The 20767-nt window shown below is 34.8% G+C and overlaps 3 protein-coding genes across 6 annotated transcripts in view; 2 read left to right on the plus strand and 1 right to left on the minus strand.

Annotated features, from left to right (window-relative positions):
- Positions 1–7894, plus strand: part of LOC112046525 (cholinesterase-like) — a 70233-nt gene extending 62339 nt beyond the window's left edge. Inside the window, exon 2 of the mRNA XM_052885133.1 lies at positions 6852–7894. Within this exon, the coding sequence (XP_052741093.1) occupies positions 6852–7883 (1032 nt within the window). The 3' untranslated portion in view covers positions 7884–7894. The remainder of the gene's footprint in view (positions 1–6851) is intronic.
- Positions 7895–10531: 2637 nt separating this feature from the next.
- On the plus strand, positions 10532–16985 carry LOC112046520 (juvenile hormone esterase). Its single transcript, XM_024083174.2, has 4 exons — positions 10532–11248; positions 11958–12885; positions 14529–14844; positions 15718–16985. Exons 1-4 carry the CDS (start codon positions 11072–11074, stop codon positions 15905–15907), a joined length of 1611 nt encoding a protein of 536 aa, XP_023938942.1. The 5' UTR covers positions 10532–11071; the 3' UTR covers positions 15908–16985.
- LOC112046194 (uncharacterized) overlaps positions 16576–20767 on the minus strand; it is a 33758-nt gene continuing 29566 nt past the window's right edge. For all 4 annotated transcript variants that reach the window (XM_024082748.2, XM_024082774.2, XM_024082756.2 and 1 more), the window contains one exon: positions 16576–20321. In XM_024082748.2, the coding sequence (XP_023938516.1) occupies positions 20146–20321 (176 nt within the window). In that variant the 3' untranslated portion in view covers positions 16576–20145. The remainder of the gene's footprint in view (positions 20322–20767) is intronic.

Here is a 20767-nt window from a genome sequence, read left to right on the forward strand (position 1 = left end):
ACATCCCACAGGAACCATGTATTTTCCGGTATAAAACGTAGTCTATATGTTGCTCTATAACCTCCTCTATCTTAAAAGTCCTGTTAAAATCAGTCCAGCCGTTCCAAAGTCGGACCCAGATAAACAGAAAGACACAAGAATTTTAAAAAGGTGATTTGTGGTTTCTTGTAAATAACTATACCAAAAAAGCCACAGACAGATACTTAAATTTTATTTATATGTATGCATTGATATTTACTTACGGATTCGTCTTAATAGTAAATACATTTTATTTTACGATATAACAAGCTTCGTTGATGACTCTTCAACTTGCCATAATAAATCACCGTTAAAACTTGTGTAACTTTAAATTAAAAGTGGCACCCCTGACTTATTACGGTACTCAAAGGCCGAATTCATTCTTCAACCAATTTTCCAACGATGAAAATTAGACTGTCCAAAACGACAGGCGTGAATGCAAATCCGGTTGAAGTAATAAAACGACACTAATTAAAATGGCGGAAGAAAAAATTTGAAGAAATTGGCTAATTTAGGTAATTTAGGTGTTAGGGACAAAGGATCCTAATATAATTATTTTACATAAAAATTAAAAATCGAGGTGTGACTATGTCGTTCGATTTATATTTTAACTAGCAGACGCCCCGCGGTTTACCCGTGTAGTTCCCGTTTTCGTTTATACGGGGATAAAATATAGCCTATATCAATCACAGATAACGTGGCTTTCTAATGGTAATATAATTTTCTAAATCTGTTCATTGGATCCAGAGATTACTTAACTCAATTTTTTTTAAACTTTCCGAATAAGGAATTGTAACTTTCACAATTTTTTGCAAGCGAAGCTTAATTTTTTCCATAAACATCTAAGTAGTTATCATATTTCTGCCAATAAAAATGCTAAAAATCTTGGCATAAAATCACAACTTGTGAATCAGAGTGAACACTTTAGTGTTCCTCGGGCTAAATAGTGCAGTTTTAACTGCATAGATTTAACTGTACAGTTGAACTTTTCAGTTAAACTGTACAGTTTTTTAACTGTACTTGAACTTTTTTTCTAATTATTTTGATTAATATTTCGATTACATATAACTGTACAGTTAAAATTGCACTGTTAAAACTGTACTGTTAAAACTCTACAGTTAAAGTCTTGTGAATCAGAGTGAACACTTTAGTGTTGCTCATGCTAAATAGTGCAGTTTCAACTGTACAGATTTAACTGTACAGTTGAACTATTCAGTTAAACTGTACAGTTTTTTAACTGTACTTATACTTACAGGTTTTCTAATTATTTTGATTGCTATTTCGATTACATATAACTGTACAGTTAAAACGGCACAGTTAAAACTGTACAGTTAAAACTGCACAGAGCGTCTGTAGCGCTTGTATGTGTTGAGATGGCATGTAAAACTTTTATACTCTCGCTATCAAGATTATTAAATACGTACTTACATTAAACAAATACAACCTATCTTTAAGAGAGAAAACAAATCAACTAGCAACATAAATATAGAAGTAACTATACCAACGGGACGTTAAGTCAGTCAGTAACTGAATTACAAAACACTATCTACAGCTAGATGGATGTTGCGCGAGTCGTGTAGCCGTTTACAATTCCATCTGCAAATCACAAGCAGACGATTTGCGAAGGCTAATTAGGCACTTCGCGCCGAAATAACCGGCGCCATTAAAAATTCAGTCGCAAAGTGCAGTTCCCTGTCGCTGCAGTCTGACTCTCGGCTCTCGGATGCATTTAACCCGTCGCAACTGGACAGCCCGCCGCGATACTTTATCGTTCCTCAAATAGTCCAATCAAATAAACTTAGGCCTAGAGTTCACTGTTAGTTTCTCTAGGCTACTTATACGTTTGTATGTGTAGCCTATAAGGGCCGTGATAGTGGATATGACCTCTGCCTCTGATTCCGGGCATGCACCTCCAACTTTTCAGTTGTATGCATTTTAAGAAATTAAATATCACGTGTCTCAAACGGTGAAGGAAAACGTGAGAAAACCTGCATACCAGAGAATTTTCTTAATTCTCTGCGTGTGTGAAGCCTGCCAATCCGTATTGGGCCAGCGTGGTGGACTATTGGCCTAATCCCAAAATAATCGATCTGAGAGGAGACTCGAGCTCAGCAGTGAGCCGAATATGGGTTGATAACGAATGTGTAGCCTAGATAAAGTGTATTGTATAACTGTATATCCCATCAAACTGCCTTATAAGTCCCGTGGTTAGTTGGTTCGGCTAGGTCCAGGGTTCGAATTCCGGGACAGGCCAACAAAAAAAATGCGTTAACGGGATTTTTTTAACAAGAAAAATCTTAATAGCAACGAACACTGAGAATGAGGGAATAGAGAGTGCACCTGTGCTTGCACACACTTGTGCACTATAATATATTCTGTGTACATGGTTAATCACAAAAATGAGATTGGCCGCCTTGGGCGAAAAAATTCGGTCGGCAATTAATGGCAAAGACGAATCACCCTTCATCTTTGCAATACCAAAGATACCAATTACAATACAAAATACGTAATGTGTTGTAAATTATACCTAATGTTTTAGAATTTAAACCATGGTGATACAACGTCAGAGTATGCCCGACTAGTTTCGAACCCATACGGGGCCCTTAGTCATGAGCTGGCTATTGCAACGCGGCACGATACAAACTGATCAGATTGGATCGTGCCGCGTTTGCGTGAGTTTTAGCCGTGTTTCATAATCAATTAAAACACCACTCTCTTTACATCGATGGTTAAAAACGAAGAACATACCAAAAATACAAAGTACATACATTTTGTTTTGTAAGCTCTTTGACTATGGCGGCTAAACTGAAAATAGCGACCTATAAATGTGAAAATTGATTTTGACATCGTGCTTTATTCGAACCCTAACCAGGTAGAAGCTTTTGTATAATGCAAAAGATATTTCCGGATTTAGCGATCAGACTACTCTGAAAATAAAATAACATTTCAAATTAATATCTATCTCGGACGGGAAGAGAGCAATTTGCGGAATTAAAAGAGAAGAATAAATACGAATTTCATAGTGAATTAAACGGTACTTTGTAGGGTCTAATTATACGCAGGGCTGGCTTTTCTATATTCTATATCAATACTTATATTGCAAAAAATCCTTTTAACAAAGTGCTATGCCAAATGGGCTACTATAGTTTATTTTGTTTTTGCCTTTAAGCCGATCAATAGAAAGGACATGAATCAATAGAAGTATGATGTTATTTTTCGCTTTTTAAAGTAATGCATCTTAGTAGTAGATTAAATTTTTTCCTCGAATTTAGAACAAGAAAATCATTTTCAAATTTCTTTAATAAAAGGCGAAGTAGTACGGTACAATTAAAAAAAAAACACATAGGTACGCGTCGATTGAGAAACTCCTCCTTTTATGACGACGGTTAAAAAGGTTAGATTTGATGTTTCTTGGTAAGGAATACAACTACTGGACTGAATTAAAAATTCTCTCACCAGTGGAAAGCCACTTTATCAGAGAGTAACATAGGCTATATTTTATCCCCGTATTCCCACAAAAATGATAACTCCACGGGTGAAACCGCAGGGTGTCTGCTAGTCTTATTATAAAGATCTCGTTCTAGCCATATTAGAGTACATTGTTAAAGTGACAATATGTCTAGTTGTAAATGGAATAACCCCTATTTATTCAAGAAAAACCCCAAATTGTCCAGTTTGCACTCGCGAAAGCTTATATTAAATTAAAATGCTAATAATTTAACTATAGGTTATACATTTACCTAGGCATTATAGACCTGTTTTCCTTACAGAATTAAGTAATGATCACTCCAAGCAACGAAGCAATGTAGTGTCTTTTAGCTCTAAATTCCTCAAGAGTGAGACCTGTGCTGAAATGGTAAAACGAAAATGACATGAAGAATGCAAAAAACTAATCATGGTTTAACTAACTCAGTCTTACCTACCGTCCCTGCACCAAAGTTGTACCAATATATCTACCAATATACAAATATTCAGTGTATTCTCTACTCTATTCTTTGTCGAACTTGAATTTCTCTTTTGTTCAAATTAACCGATTAATTCCAACTCGAAGATACTCCAAATTAAAAGTGACACTCAACTTATTACGGTTCACAAAAAAGCCAAATTAATTTTGGTAGTTACTAATTCGAAGACTAAATTAGGCTCTCCTCACCCACCTCAATGTAAATCCGATTAGAGTAATGAAAAGAAACGAGCAGAGTTCTAAAATGTTCGAAGAGAAATTGAGAAAATTATAATAAATATTTCTTAAACTTATCTTTTCGGCAGACTTAACACGTAGAAAACACAGAAAATTCTCTGGTATACATGGTCACCTCACGATGTTTTACCTTCACCGTTTGAGACACGTGATATTTAATTTCTTCAAATGCACATAACTGAAAAATTGGAGGTGCATGCCCCATACCGGAAGCGATCCTATGCCCTCTGAATCGAAGGCAGAGATCGCATCCACTGGGCTATCACGTCACCTGTTTTCGTATATTGTGAGATTCTCCCACGACTCACGCATAGTTCTCGTATTTCTCACGTGTAATCGCCCGTAATGACGGAAAGACTTACCGTATATATAAATATTTTAATTAATAGTACTAACTACAACAAAATTTACGACAAAACATATTCTGCTCTTTGTACAAACAATATTACAGACTTTAAACATAGTTAATTATTGGTAATGTATACTTAGTCTTGATCTATTCATTTTGTGATATAGGGAAGTGAGGAAGTCGTCGAGTTTTAACACTTTTATTATTTTTCTAAGTTATTGGATTATAATCGTATTTAAACAATGTGTTCTTTTCATTTGTCGATCCATGAGTTAAGTGATGTTTGACACTTAAAACTGATGGACCGATTTTCAAGCGGTTTTCGGAGCTTGTGGAGAATTGAGGATTTATATAGTCTGATGAGTCTAATTCTATAGTACCGTATCGGACTTAAGGAAATAGAGTTTGGAAAAAGTATCCAATTACATAGATAAAGTCGTGGGCATCCACTAGATTAATGAGATAATTACGCACTTGAGGAGATTTTCCGACGTGATAACATTTTGCCCTTTAAATATTTAATTTGATATGTTTAATTCTAATACGTTAGTGTTGTCTATAGGATGATGGTCGTACCTCTGTTTCTTTTAGCTTTCAGTTTTGCCCAAGGCAATCTCAATGAGGGTCCTTTAGTGCATACGAACCTGGGTCCTATTCGTGGACTGCAAGCAAACGATGGTGACTATTCCATGTTCATGGGGATACCATTTGGAAAAATTCAAGAGGATAATCCATTTGGAGTAAGAATTTCATTACATTTCATTGGAGCTCTTGAGCCAATATTTATTTGAAGACTAAAATCCTAATTACATACGATCTACACCAATCTGTTTAATGGACGAAAAGTTAGTTGTTTTTATATCAATTGTTAAACAAGTTATTGCAAATAGGTTGCCTAAAAATTTCTGCCAGCGTTTGACTTGCGTAGAACGTAGTTTGGCCAGTAATAATATTTTTTTACTATTTATTTAATGCTAACTAATCAAAATCGCGAACGTCATCCGGTGCATACGACAACCAAGCATTATCTATGCGACAAATCCTTCGTAGATATTTATAATGTAGTAGGTAGATGACATTGCCCGGTTAACATTGTGATTTTTGTTAACAATGAGCTACGGTGGTTATTTAATTTGATGTTTATTTTAAAAGCTTGTTTAAAAAAAACCAAGTAGTGAATTAGACAGCTGAAGTTGAACATAATTATGATATAATAGTAGATTGTTATACAAGGGGCTAAAAAGACCCATTATATAAGAGGTATTTTTAGGGCCCGAGACGAAGGCGAGGGCCGCCTAAATAGAAACCGAGTTTATAATGGGTTTAGCCCCACGTGTTACACTCTGCTTTTCACTACGATTGCGAGAAAATAAAATAGTTTAGTACAATATTCAATGATTTATTTTAATTGAAAATTAAATGTACAAAGTCTACAATTTTGGATATTAAGGGAGATGCTTTTACCCGGTAACATAATTTCCGACTACTGTAAGTATGTGTGGTAAACGTGGGAGATAATAGTTTGAAAAACTCCTTTCGTAAGTGAATCCATTCGTTGTTTTCTTCACTTATTAAATTTTTCGTAGGTATTCGTAGGTATCGTAGGTAAGTATTTAAGTAAATGCGTCTCGACGTTAATGGTAACAGATTGAAAATTTCATCCATCTTCAAATTAGGATCACCATTCTCACTAGATAAAGACAACAATAACAATTATTGTTGAAAAATATGTAAGTTACGCTCACAAATTTACAATGAAATTCACGCCAAATTTTTTTTTAATTTTATTTTTTCACATGAGAAAAAGGCAAAGGTATTACACCGTAAAGGATGTCCCATGTCTTTAAATCTCGCTCTATTCGCAACTCAATAAAAATTAAATAAAAAAATAAATGCATTTCACAGACAAGAACGCTGCATTTCATTCCAATTTAAAGTTTTTTATTTATTTTTCAAAACAATCAGTGCCTTACCTATAATGATTCTATTTTCGAATAAAACCTTCTCCGTTTTATAGTAGGCTAGTACTTGGCTAGTACTCGTAACAGACGAGAATTAAAAAAACAAAATTACTTTAGCCCCTAGAGGCTAATATGCTTGTTTAGCCCCGCTGTGGAGTGGTGATATGACAGTGTTTTTGAGCAAGAGTAGTGAAAAATATTTTTCATCTAATATACAGGCGGGTGAAGGTAGTTTCTAATTCTGATCATTATTCATTTTTCATGTACGTATCCTACTAATTAAGGTTTTTACTAAAGTCTTTAAGTTAATTTTATTTTTCAGCCTTCCCTCCCTTACCCTAAATTTGAGCAAGTCTTCAACGCGTACGACGACTCCGCAGTTTGTCCTCAAAGAGAAGAATTTAATTTGACAATTACAGGAACACTCGATTGCCTTAATTTAAATATCTATGCGCCAAACAAAGCTTCTCCCCAAAACAAAGTTCCCGTTTTAGCTTTAATATACGGTGGAGGTTTCAATGTCGGATTTGCGGGAAGATTCCTTTACGGTCCTAAATTTTTGGTCAGACACGATATTATTTTGGTCACTATAAACTATAGACTTGGTCCTTATGGATTTATGTGCCTAGACACTCCTGAAGTTCCCGGAAACCAAGGATTGAAAGATCAATTATTGGCATTACGCTGGGTCAAGAATAACATTGCTGCGTTTGGGGGCGACGCAGACAAGATAACCTTAATGGGAACGAGTGCTGGCAGTGTCTCAGTTGAATTACACCTCATGTCGGGACAGGAGAAATTGTACAACCAAATTATAACACAAAGTACCTCCGCATTGAGTCCATTAGCTGAACCGTTTTCTGATAAAGCAGCACCTCTAAAAATCGCTGATAAATTGGGCTATAAAACAAACAATATATCTGATGCATTGGAATTTTTAGCAAAAAGAGATCCTAAAGTGATTATAGCAACTTCGATTGATTTATCGTTGATATTTGTAACGTGTGTTGAAAAAACATTTGATGGTGTAGAGAGCATAACAACAGTACATCCCTTACAAGCTGATATCAAAGATGTTAAAAACATGAAAGTTTTAGCAGGTTTTAATAATAAAGAACAGTTGGTGCAATCCGCAACGAGACCTGCGGATACGTTTAGAGATTTAAATGTTTTTAAATTTTTGGCGCTGGGGTTTGATGTCGACGAAAATTTTCAGGTGATGGAAGATATTGTACGCCGCTTTTATGTAGGTAAGAGAAAAGAGTATTACGTAATTACTTACGTAATAAGTATTGTATTAGTAAGTAAGTCATCGCAAATGTATTGTTTTATAGATATTTTACCCTTTTACTAGATACTCGTACCTATATCGAAGGAATTCTTAATGCTTCGTTGAACTTTAGACGTACCATCCTATTCTTAACAAAGGGCAATAAAAAATATACTAATGTTCTTTTGTATAAAATAAACAATAAAAAAGGAATACGCGGAAATCCGCAATCATTTATTATTATGGCAGATACAGGGACGCCGTGGTGGAAGAATTAATATAGACATATTAGAATATTTTTAAAATCGGTTTATTGAAAGCTAAAATAAAAAAATGTAAATAAAATTTAAGTTTATGTCTGTTATTTGTGCTTAAAGTTATATACAAATCACGACACACAATCGAGCTTTTTTAAAATTTTTGCCTGTTTGTCCGGAATAGTCTCTAGAAAGGCTGAACCGATTTAAACGGGACTCTACTGGTAGATAGATGAGGTTATTGAGCAACATTAACTCATAAGCTACTTTTTATACCGAAAGTTAACGAAGTTGTATAAATGAATTTTTCTACTTAAAGGTGATGAAGAAATGACAGAATCATTACGGTGGAATATAATGGAGTTTGAATCAGATTGGCTGTTTAATTACCCTATGCAGTGGTCTATAAGGAACTATCTTGAACAGGGAGCTCAACAGGTTTATCAATACATGTTCTCTTATAGCGGAGGAAGGAATTTCGTCAAAAACCAAAACAATGTCACAGAAATAGGTGCTTCACATGGTGATGAACTCGGTTATCTATTCGATATGTCGTTTTATAAGACGCATTCTGAGGAAGATCAGAGAATAATCGATCAGATTACCACACTTTGGGCAAACTTTGTTAAATACGGGTAAGCAAGACTACCATACATTATCATACAACATTTCAGAACGAAGTCCACGTTGATTTTAATAGTAGGTAAAACTATTGGTATGATTTATCAGGGTATACAATCGAGACCCACATAGTGGTAACAACATAATGTGACAATACTCATAATCTATAGTAGTAGGGGAGCCGAAGAGGGGATTTTTGCAGTTACTCGAGCGCGGCATATAAACATAAGGGACTATACCTTGCACGTTGTTGAGTACCTCCACCAAGTATGAGCCCATAATATTGGTGGGTACATTTAGGGCAACCAAAAAAAAAACTAACTTCGGAAATACTCAACCAGCACGTCAGATTAAGAAAAGATAGGTGAATTGATAGCTAAAAGGTGTGCATTTCAAAAACCTGACGATTTGAGCGTAACGTAAAGCTATGCTATACAAAATAAAACCCTTATATTTCTGTTATCGAACCACGAGCGTGGTTAATTTTTTACTTATTATGAGTGAAATAATCTCCTGAAGAATCGCTCATGTTTTCTGACGATTTCAGTAAGCCAAAGTAATAAAAATTGTCTTTTAAGTCTGTAAATGTGTTATTTTTTCCACCGCTAAAATCGAAAAAAGTATATATCCATTTATTAATCCAATCATTTAATCTACCAAATGCAATCGGTCCTCATGACGCTTTAGTAACTGCAAATTTAACATCTCGGGCTCCCCTACTATAGGTACTAATATTATAGTGAGGTTGTAGGGGGTGATCTCTGGATCTACTAAACCGATTTTGAATATTCTTTTACTATACTAAAGCTATGCTATTTGTGAGTGTCATAGGCTACATTTTACCCCCATATTCCCACGGAAATGGGAACTACGTGGGTGTAATCGCGAGGCGTCTGCTAAAATATTATAAAGAGGTAAAGTATGTGGTATTGCAGGGGTAATCTCTGGATTTACTGAACCAATTTTTAAAATTCTTTTACCACTAAAATGCCCCGTTATTTGTGAGTGTTATGGGTTATACCTTATCTCCGTATTCTAACGGGAATAGAAACTAGAGGCGGCGTCGGCTAGTGATTAATATAAGCAAAATAATTATTATTTTTGTACCTTTGCAGAGATCCAACGCCAGAGACATCGGAGTTACTTCCAATAAAATGGCCCCCAGCCACCAAAGATGTGTACTCCTATTTGGATATAGACTCTGAGCTTTCAGTTAAGAGAGCCGCCTATCACGATAGACTTAGTTTCATGCAGCTTTTTTACAAAGCCAACTGGAATCGACTTAAAGGAAACAATCAAAATATTTCAGACGTTCAATCGCATATATCAGACTTTTATAGATTCTTTAAAACTTTTCAATACTATATTTATCATATATAAATAAATATTGTTTGAAAATGGATGCAAATGGACTTCTTATTAAGTGATAGATACCTACTGGACCTTCAAATTTAATCTCATTAAGTAGTTTCTTTTAATAGCTCTTCAAGTTATAGATTTCTTAGAGATAAGCTATTAAGCTACATAGACTCTGCTCACTAGGTTTATGTGTATTTAGATAGATAATAAAATAATTATTAATTATGAGGTAAGATAATTATTAATGTTTTGATGGTTCAAGCAAGTTTGGCAGATTTTTATGATTCACTAAACTACTAAAGTTATGTATATATGTATTTATTTAGTTATTATATATATATATATATATATATATATATATATATATATATAGTATTGATATGTACTGTTATAATTTATATATTTATTTCAATTTATTTATTAGTGTTATTTTTAATGTATTTAATATTATTTACTTTTATTATTTATGTATTAAGTATAATATGTTTTCTCACTTTTTTACTGTTGTACCTATCCATTTCTTTTGTTTAAAATCTCTCCCACTGCCAAGGGTCACTGGCAGAGATCTCTTATAGAGATAAGTGTTTCCTTGTCCACTGTTTTTCTTTTTACTTTTGTGTGTTACTAATATTAGTACAAAATAAATAAAAAAATAAAGTTTGGATAAGTTGGTAAGTACTAGGTAGGTAGTTAATATTAATGGTAAACTCCTTGGCCACCTTAATGATATACCTAATTCCGATTAGAATAATGAAATGTAATAATTTATGAGATGTAAATACTACCTAATAAATGTCTCCTTAATTGAAAAAAAAGGAATTGTACTTACAATAAGGAGGCAAGGGAAATCGTTTAATGTAAATAGCATTAGTCAGCATATTTTATTGATCATAAGATAAATACGTCTACATGCGTACATATTTTGATGAGATTTTCCGATAATATGATAGTGATAGTTAAGTACCTACGTATTATCTACAATTTAATGAAGAATATGTAATTTTTGACTTATTGTGCATCGATAAAGGCAATAAGATGGTAGTGTTACTTCTATTTCTTTCCGCCCTTAGCTTTTACAATGTCCAGGGAAACGTAGGCCCTTTGGTGCAGACGAACCAGGGTCTTATTCGTGGACTGCAAGCCGATGATGGAGACTATTCTATGTTTTTGGGAATACCGTTTGGAAAAGTTCAAGAGGATAATCCATTTGGAGTAAGCATGCTTAATTCTTAATTCAGATAATACCTAATTTCTTAATCCAGATAATACCTATAATACCTAATAGGATTAGGCCATTAAGAAAATTAATTTCATATTTCACAACATGAAATTTCTCGATGGCTTGATCCTGGACCTCGCCGTAGTAGCCGAACAAACAACCACTATACCAATCCAACAGTAATAATAATTAATACTACTGTCGGAGTATAAGGGGTTTCACATCAGAAACAGTTGTTTGCAAAACACAATTATTAAATGAAAGTCTGTCAGGTCTAACAATTCCCACTAAGAATGTTACCAATAAACCCTAAATGGCAGAGAATGACCTTGAGTGGAGTCACGCACTTGTGAACGATGTGTGTAGGGTATAAGGATACTTTGACTGTTAACAAACACTTGCCTCTTCCACTCAAGTCACTCTCCCCGCCTATTCCAAGTAACCCATAAAGAATTACACAACAAGAGATGTGGACGGCTCGAGCGCCACGAGCACACTGAAGCCGTCCATACCGCAAGTCGTTGCAAAGCGTTGATAACACTACATTATTTTTCGTAGTTGATTGTTTATACTAATTTAACTATCCTACTGTTATTTATTATGTTACTCGCCGACTTTTCACACAATTTAATTTTAAAATACCTACGATGAAATAATTAGGCTTTGTGGAGATAGCTACTCGTATACTTTAAATCTTTTCAGCCTGCCCTTCCGCATCCTAAGTTCGAACAAGTCTTCAACGCGTACGACGACTCCGCAATTTGTCCTCAAAGGGAAGAATTTAATAGAACGATTACGGGAACACTCGATTGCCTTCATTTACATATTTATGTACCAAACAAAGCTTCTCCCAAAAACAAAGTCCCCGTTTTAGCCTGGATTTACGGTGGAGGTTTCAATGTTGGATTTGCGGGAAGATTCCTTTACGGACCTCAATTTTTAGTCAGACACGATATAATTTTAGTCTCCATAAACTACAGACTTGGTCCTTATGGGTTTATGTGTCTAGACACACCTGAAGTTCCAGGAAACCAGGGATTGAAAGATCAATTGTTAGCGTTACGATGGATTAAGGATAATATTGATGCGTTTGGAGGTGACGTTAATAAAATTACTATAATGGGAGAAAGCGCTGGCAGTGTCTCAGTTGAATTACACCTTATGTCGGAGCAGGAAAAATTGTTTAACCAAATTATAATGCAAAGCACCTCCGCTTTGAGTCCATTAGCTGAACCCTTTTCTGATAAAACGGCGCCTCTTAAAATCGCTGAAAAATTGGGCTATAAAACAACAGATTTATCTGATGCATTGAAATTTTTAGCAAAAATAGATCCAAAAGCTATTATAGCAGCATCTATTGATTTATCGCTGTTGTTTGTAACGTGTGTGGAAAAAAGATTTGATGGCGTAGAAAGCTTAATTTCAGTACATCCGTTACATGCCGATATACCAAAAGCGAAAAACACGAAAGTTTTAGCAGGTTTTAATAATAAAGAGCAATTGGTTCAAGCAGCAACGAGATCGGCGGATGCCTTTAAAAATTTAAATATTTTTCAACTTTTGGCAATGGGTTTTAATGTTGACGAAGATTTTCAGGTAATGGAAGATATTGTTCGCCGTTTTTACATAGGTAAGAATTCTTATCAAGTATTTACCTATACAGGAAGAAATTTTTTTAGTACCGATATTTTCATATTTTGTACATAAACAAAATTTAATGAACACGTATTTTTTCTTTTTTTTTTTAACTCAAAAATAACAAAGTTATCGTTAGCTAAAGTTATTTACGTTTAAACAGAATTTGAGGGTCACCCTATCGCTGTACTAGGTAATAGGCAACTACAAAATCAGCTGGTAGGTAGGTTAGCGAGCGCCCGCGCCGAGGGCCGTTGACCATTGTGTGTTTATTTTATTTTTGTTTCATACCTATTATTTTTATAATAATTAAAGGTCGTCACTTTTGAGCTGAAAACTGATATTCCTTTCATACTTTATTGGGCTTAGGACCATCAATAATGCCTGAAGTGCATGCGTAATAATAATAATAAAAACTATGAACTTTCGATTGAAATAATGAAATACAAACTTACAAATGATGATTATTATTACGCAAACTTTTGCATGAAAGGCGTATTTAAAAAATTGTAATTTAGCTTATTTACATTAATCAATGATATCTACTTAGTAAGTTTGTTTTTTTTAATTTGAAAATTTTAATCACTGTAATTTAACAATTGTTCGAAATGAAGTCCATTCCTTTCAAAGCACAACCGAGCACGTTTTAATAAAATTGTCATTTATTGTTTATTTAAAACACTTGTTCCTCACATTAGGCACTGCGGGGTTCAGGATTCCTAGCCTTTCTAGCCTAGGAACACTCACTCGTTCGCACATTGTGCGAGCTGCACGAAGGCGTTCATTGCTAAACAAATACACTCGCACCATTTCGTAATAGTCGCGATTTGAAAATCCCGACATAGTGACATGCACATGCGATTTATTAATTAGGTAACTTAAATGCGCACGCGACGGCTGATTGTCTGTCACTGGTCGCCCATCGGCAATTCGGTAGGCGTCCTCAGGAATTTTTCGATCCCCTCACCTCTGCCACCCCCGTCAGTCGAAGCCGAAGCGATATGCCTACGGCCGGTATTTCTTTGTCGGCGTCTTACAAAGTGCCGCCAGCAGTTGCGCAGTTTGTTTGGTAATGTGTCCATTATTTTGTTATTTCTGAGACATAAATTGAAAAAAAAATTACATAAAATGTATCGAACTGTTTGTAGATTTATGTTCTATTAATGATACTGAACCACGAAAAAAAATATCGGTACTAAAGTCCGAATCACCCTGTATAAAGAATGAGTAATAAAGTAATCAAAAAATAAATCACCAATCGAATCGTAGATATCTTCTCGTACAGTTTCTGTAATATACCTACCTATTCGTTTTTATTAAACAGGTTTAAGGCACAACTACATTATTTCTGTAGGTACTTGTCTATGCAGGCTCTTAGATTTAGTGTGTGGCCGAATTACTAAGAATGTGCACTGCTAGCATACGTACCTACATAGGTACCAATGGTGCCACAAACTTTTCAAAATTTCAAAAAACCCCACCCATGTCGTGATAACGGGTATCAATTGCCGACCGATCGCTCGCATTTTAGCGTTAAGGTAGTTTCTCACAACTACCCTCAAATTGCTGATAAAGCTACCTATACATTTTCTCCTTGTACCTACCGAATCGTAAATCTATGATTTTCTCTTTCAAAAGGTGACGAAGAAGTGACGGAATTATTACGGTGGAAGATAATGGAATTTGAATCGGATTGGTTTTTTAACTACCCGATGCAGTGGGCTGTAACAAACTACCTCGAAAAGGGGGTTCAAGAGGTTTACCAATACATGTTCTCATATAGTGGAGGAAGGAATTTCTTTAAAAACAGAAACAATGTGACTGAAGTTGGCGCGGCCCATGCTGACGAACTTGGTTATTTATTTGATCTGTCATTCTACAAGTCGCATTCCGATGAAGATCAAAGAATGATTGATCAGATCACCACACTTTGGGCAAATTTCGTTAAATACGGGTAAGCATACAGTCGAAATTTTAAGATAACTTTTTTGATAGCACTTTACATTAATCTCATCATTATCATCATCATTATTAGCCGATGGACGTCCATTGCTGGACATAGGTGACGGTGTCTACGCTGCCAAACAATCAACTGAGCTCAAGTCATCAAATACCCTCTTATTTATACCAACACTGATACCTCCCCTCTACAATAACATAAATAATGAATGTTTATACCACCTGTAATAGAGAAACAATACGTCCAATCATTACAATAACGTATTTATAGGTACGTTATTGTAATTTTTGATAAAATAATTCACGCCAAACTTCTAGTCTTTTTTTTATTATTTACAAGTTAGTCCTTGACTACAGTCTCACCTGATGGTAAGTAAATTCAGAGCGGTGCATTTTTTTATTATTTACAAGTTAGTCCTTGACTACAGTCTCACCTGATGGTAAGTAAATTCAGAGCGGTGCAATATTTAGCGCATATTGCTTAATTATAAACTAGCGGACGCCCGCGACTTCGTTCATGGAAATCGATGTAAGCTTTCACACCCTTCTATCTATTATTATTTTTAGTATTTTTTTGGAAAGTCCTTCAATGTTCGTCCAAAGGTCCAAAAAAAATTTACAAATGTAACTTGACAAATGAAGGACTTTCCATACAAATTTTCAAGTCCTGTTTCACCCCTTCTGATTTAATGCTAATTCATATGGTCACGTAGGTACATTATGCTGAGCTGGGGTTAATTTCTGGGTTATACCCATCGCAGGGTATTGTCCTGCTGTATTGGAGATATTGTGATGTGTGGCATAATTTCAAAATAAACGCATTTTTCTTTCTTTCTTTCTTTTTTAAGTCAGTCTTTTACCCTTCCAGAGATCCAACACCGGAGACATCAGATCTGATCCCAGTGAAATGGCCCCCAGTCACCAAAGATGTCTACTCTTACATGGACATAGACTCTGAACTTTCAGTCAAGAGGCGAGCCTATCACGACAGGCTTAGTTTTATGCAACTATTCTATAAAACTAACTGGAATAGACTAAAAGGAAATAGTCAGAATTAGGAGAAAGTATCGCAAATATTATTAAAATTCTCTTCTTCTAACTAAATATTAAAACTTTTATTTTGACATGTTTTCACATTCAATGAAAAAAATCAAAGAAGCTAATTCATCAGTTTTGGAAATTTTTAATACAACCCTATGAATGGGAGGGGTTAGACCAATAGTCCACCACGCTGGATGCGGATTGGCAGACTTCACATACGCAAATTAAGAAAATTCTCTGGTATGCAGGTTTCCTCGCAATGTTTTTCCTTAACCGTTTGAGACACGTGATATTTAATTTCTTAAAATGCACACATCTGAAAAGTTGGAGGTGCATGCCCCGGAACGGATTCGAACCCACACCCTCCGGAATTGGAGGCAGAGGTCATATCTATATATCACATCACATATTGTCTATACATATACAAGTATATTTTAAAATAATATTGAAACTAACTACTTAAATTGACTACATAAACCTATTGTATTAACTACTTATATATTAAAAAAGATTTTTTTGGAAGTTGATTAAAATTGTTTTTGTTCAATGTATCATAATCCGTGTACCTTATGATTATGAAGGTATTGATGGATTACGTAAGTATTTTTTGTTCAATGTATCATAATCCGTGTACCTTATGATTATGAAGGTATTGATGGATTACGTAAGTATTATAAATAAAACCTTTGTTATTGGTGAGAGAGATTAATTTATTTTATTTACTTAAAATACTAAAGTTTTAAGTTTTACAGATTTTGAAGAAACTGCTATTAGACTATTACCATTTATGGAATCACATCTGCTCGTGATATTCAACAATACATAAGTATCACAATACATAATATCATTAAATAAAATTATCCATATTCTATATGACATGCAGTATTAAGTCATTATAAATTATAAATAAATAAATAAAATCGAAAATTCACTTTACATAAAAAAGTTGATTGCACACTACCGCAAGACCATTAGGAAGAAATATTTTGTAATCCACAGCTCTTGTGGGCTCATTGCAGTGTGCAACTTAACACCATACGTAGGTAACTTTAGAGAAATTTTAAAACTACATGTACAATATGAAAATAGCTTCAACACATACAAAAATAGAGCAATTTCATGATAATATAATTTTTAATATAAATTCACAATTTTTGAATTTCTAATAGTATTACAAATACTTTCCATCCTTTAATTTAAAACAAAATTAGATGAGTTCTTTGTCATTAAGATAATTCTGAAGTTATGTTAAAAGGCGGCATTTCAAATCAGACAAATATATAATTCATTCAAATACTTTCGCAAACACATTGTATTTCTATAATATCACTAAAATATTATTTGAAACAAATTGATCAATACTATGTTATTACCCTACAACCACATTTATAGGGTATATAGTACATAATCTACGAAGATAACAAAGTTTCGAAAACCCGAGTGGAGTTATTTTAATAATAAGTTTTCATACAAGACAGCATCATACAAATGATCCATTCAACCTTATACAAATGTTAATTATTGATAGATACATACTGTTATATTGCAGTGTGCAATAACCTTATACTGTCATTTATATCAAAGTGATAATAATGTTTGACAATTATATTTTCGTACTTTAAAAATAATTTATGATATGAACGGTGATTTACAATCTTAAATGAATTGTGAACCTTATCCTTAGTGGAATATTGCTTAAAATCACTAGATCGTCATCGACTATTTTGTGAATACATAATGTGTATGTAAATTAAGCTCCTATGACTATCATTATAAGGAGTATTTATAGGATATATTTGTCAGGTAGATAATTTGTTTAGATTGATCGTCCATTCTCTGTAAATTAGTAATGTATTAAGATATATCGACATATTGACTCATGTAATATACATAGTTACATACGAGCATATGAATATAGAAGTCACAAAAAAGATTTAAGTTAAATTTTGAAAATACTGACTGTGATTGATATTTATCATTAATTTTTCACATTATTTAAGTTCTTTGTGAACAATTTTGGCATAACTGTTAGGAGTTGGTGTTTATGTTTAGATAAAAATTAATAATTTTTGATCATTTTGTCAAAAAAGGACGCCATTGCCGATTAGACACGGCTGTCTTACGTCAACACAGAGAGGGCTAAACCATTACATTTGTAAAATAAACGTCACAATAACATTCGCAAATAAAATATAAATAAACGTTCGTAATATCACGTGAAAGATATTCATCAGTCACTGTCAACATGGCGCGATATTAAATTCTGGGATGACGTCACAAATAATCTATTTAATAAATCATGATTATCAGCCTATTTTAACGGCCCACTACAGTGATTTCCTCCTTATAGGAGAGGGGATATAGAGCATATACCCACCACACTGTTTCAATACAGATGTGCGGGCTTAGGGCTCAGACTTACAAATAACAAACTAACAAACGTCAAAATTAGTGAATTACCCTGCTAGCCTTGAGTTCAACTCAATCTAACATTAAAAAAAAATGACTAAATGACATTTTTTTCTGAGACTTAATAATGAATTTGCCACGGACTCGAATAGTTACGCCGCAAGTGAAATCCAGATCAAAGATATAAGTATACTCCGCGCTACGAAACAAGTCCCGTAGACGCGGCGCTAGTCTGGCAAGTTCGTTGATAACACTCCCATGATATGCGGGCGACAGGGGGAAAGACTGCGCGGGTGTGAAATCGTGCGTGCGGGGAGGTGACGTGCTTCAGTCGTGGGTTTTTCATTCATCGCTACACGCCCCCCGCCCCGCGCGGAACATCGGAAGTGGGAAGTTGCCAAGCTATAATGACTTAATGGCGTTCGTTCTTATTTGGTAATGGAGGTCTTATTGTCATTTTTAGTTTAGACGCTGTCAGGTTTTTTGGCTGATGGGAGACTTCGGCCGTGGCTAGTTACCACCCTACCGCCAAGCGATTTAGCGTTCCGGTACGATGCCGTGTAGAAACCGAAAGGGGTGTGATTTTCATCCTCCTCCTAACAATTTAGCCCGCTTCCATCTTAGACTGCATCATCACTTACCATTAGGTGAGATTGTAGTCAAAGGCTAACTCCTAAAGAATAAAAAAAAAAGGTTTTAGCCGCAGGACTTCTTTCGTAGCGCGGAGTCTATCATGTATGCTCGTTTCAAATACCGACTTATATATACTACAATAATAATAATTTTGATTTCGGTTCTATATAAGATAGCGACCTTTATAACAAACACAATCAGTCGCATTACATTCAGGACATGACAACACATACAACCTAACTAGCATGAGTACGCAATAAGAGTTAAAACACTATTACAGCTTTATAATGATATAGCATAAGACCACAGCTCATTATAACCACTCAGCATTCAACCATCACCGCTAATAAATCATCATTATCAACCCATATTCGGCTCACTGCTGAGTACGAGTCTCCTCTCAGGGGAGGGGTTAGGCCAATAGTCCACCACGCTGGCCCAATGCGGATTGGCAGACTTTACACACGCAGAGAATTCAGACATAATGCGAATCGTGCGGTTGGTATTTTTTTTTAGGAATATCTGCCATATCTTTTTAAATATTACCTATATTAGAATAAAACAATAATCCAGAAGGAAGATATCGAATCCAGAACCCGTCAGTGTTGAATCCGTTTCCTTTACAGTTGATATTGAGCTATTGAGTCTTTAAATGTTTATGGACTCTACGCTCACTACGTAACGAGTCACGAGACGGTAATGGTTGGATGCTGGACGACTCTAATGAGCTGTGACCTTTATACTACTCATATTGCCATTATTCTGCTAATCTGTACTCTATTAAGTAATACCATAACGGTCAAACTACTGCCTTATATTTAGTTAGACGCCGCTAGTTCATTCGATAGTATGAAATTCAGCCAAGTATTTTTGTTTGCTATGATGACGTCACGAGTCATTAAAATAAACAAAAAGGCGCACGTTAATATCAATTCTAAAACAAAAATTTACTGCTAATACACTTGGCCGCATTAAAGTGATAAACTTCTTATGTGAGGGTAAAACGCTTCGTAACGTAACGCGTTACGGAGCCACTCTGTCTGGTTTCCCTTTCTTTCACGCATACGGCAGCAGGTTTAAGTTGTCACTTCTCTCAAGCGTCCCGAGACGCACATGTTTTTTTTTATGAACCTTTATGCGGTATCTAACTAAATGTAGATCCTTGGAGAAAACTATGTAAACCAAACTATATTAGGGATATATTTTAGTTACTTCACATTGAAGTCGGTGACCAGAAGTTCATTTCTCGTAGTTCTGAAGGCTTGGGGAGGATTGATGACGTGGAGGCTTTGAAGGACTTCGGCTGGGGGCTCTTGGATTCGTTGGAAAGCACTTTCACTTCAGCTTTAGGTGCCGGTCCTAGATTTTCTACAGATTCTGCTAGAGTACCTGTAAAAAATAATATTTACAAACATTAATTACATTAAATATTATTAATAGAGAATTTGCGTCGTTGGTCAAGTGATTAGCTTGGCCGTCTTTGAATTAGGTCCTAGGTTCGCACCTGTCTTAGGCTTTACTGCCTTGTGAGTAACTCACACGTAGTTCCCGTTCCCGTGAGAATACAGTGATAAAATATGCGTTTGATACTCACAAATAACGTGGCTTGCTTTTGGTAAAATAATAAATTCAAAATCGATTCTGTAGATACAGAGATTACCCTCTATAACCTCACAAACCTTGCCGTCCCATAGCAATAAGGCCGCCTTTACAAGCTGAGTTTAAATTATTAATTTTTAAAGTTTTTTTAATCATTTTCTATTTTTGTGTGTAATAAAGTATTCTTCTTCTTCTTGTTACATGAGAATTTGAAAGAAAGAAAGAAAGAAAATATA

The sequence above is a fragment of the Bicyclus anynana genome, chromosome 13 (genome assembly GCF_947172395.1).
Source record: "Bicyclus anynana chromosome 13, ilBicAnyn1.1, whole genome shotgun sequence".
Lineage (NCBI taxonomy): Eukaryota > Metazoa > Arthropoda > Insecta > Lepidoptera > Nymphalidae > Bicyclus > Bicyclus anynana.

What these genes read in the sequence shown, in the direction of transcription:
- LOC112046520 (XM_024083174.2), top strand. Translation starts at nt 11,072, where the DNA reads ATGGTAGTGTTACTTCTATTTCTTTCCGCCCTTAGCTTTTACAATGTC. An exon ending in AAGAGGATAATCCATTTGGA is followed by an intron (nt 11,249 to 11,957) that starts GTAAGCATGCTT and finishes AAATCTTTTCAG; the next exon opens with CCTGCCCTTCCGCATCCTAA. An exon ending in TGTTCGCCGTTTTTACATAG is followed by an intron (nt 12,886 to 14,528) that starts GTAAGAATTCTT and finishes CTCTTTCAAAAG; the next exon opens with GTGACGAAGAAGTGACGGAA.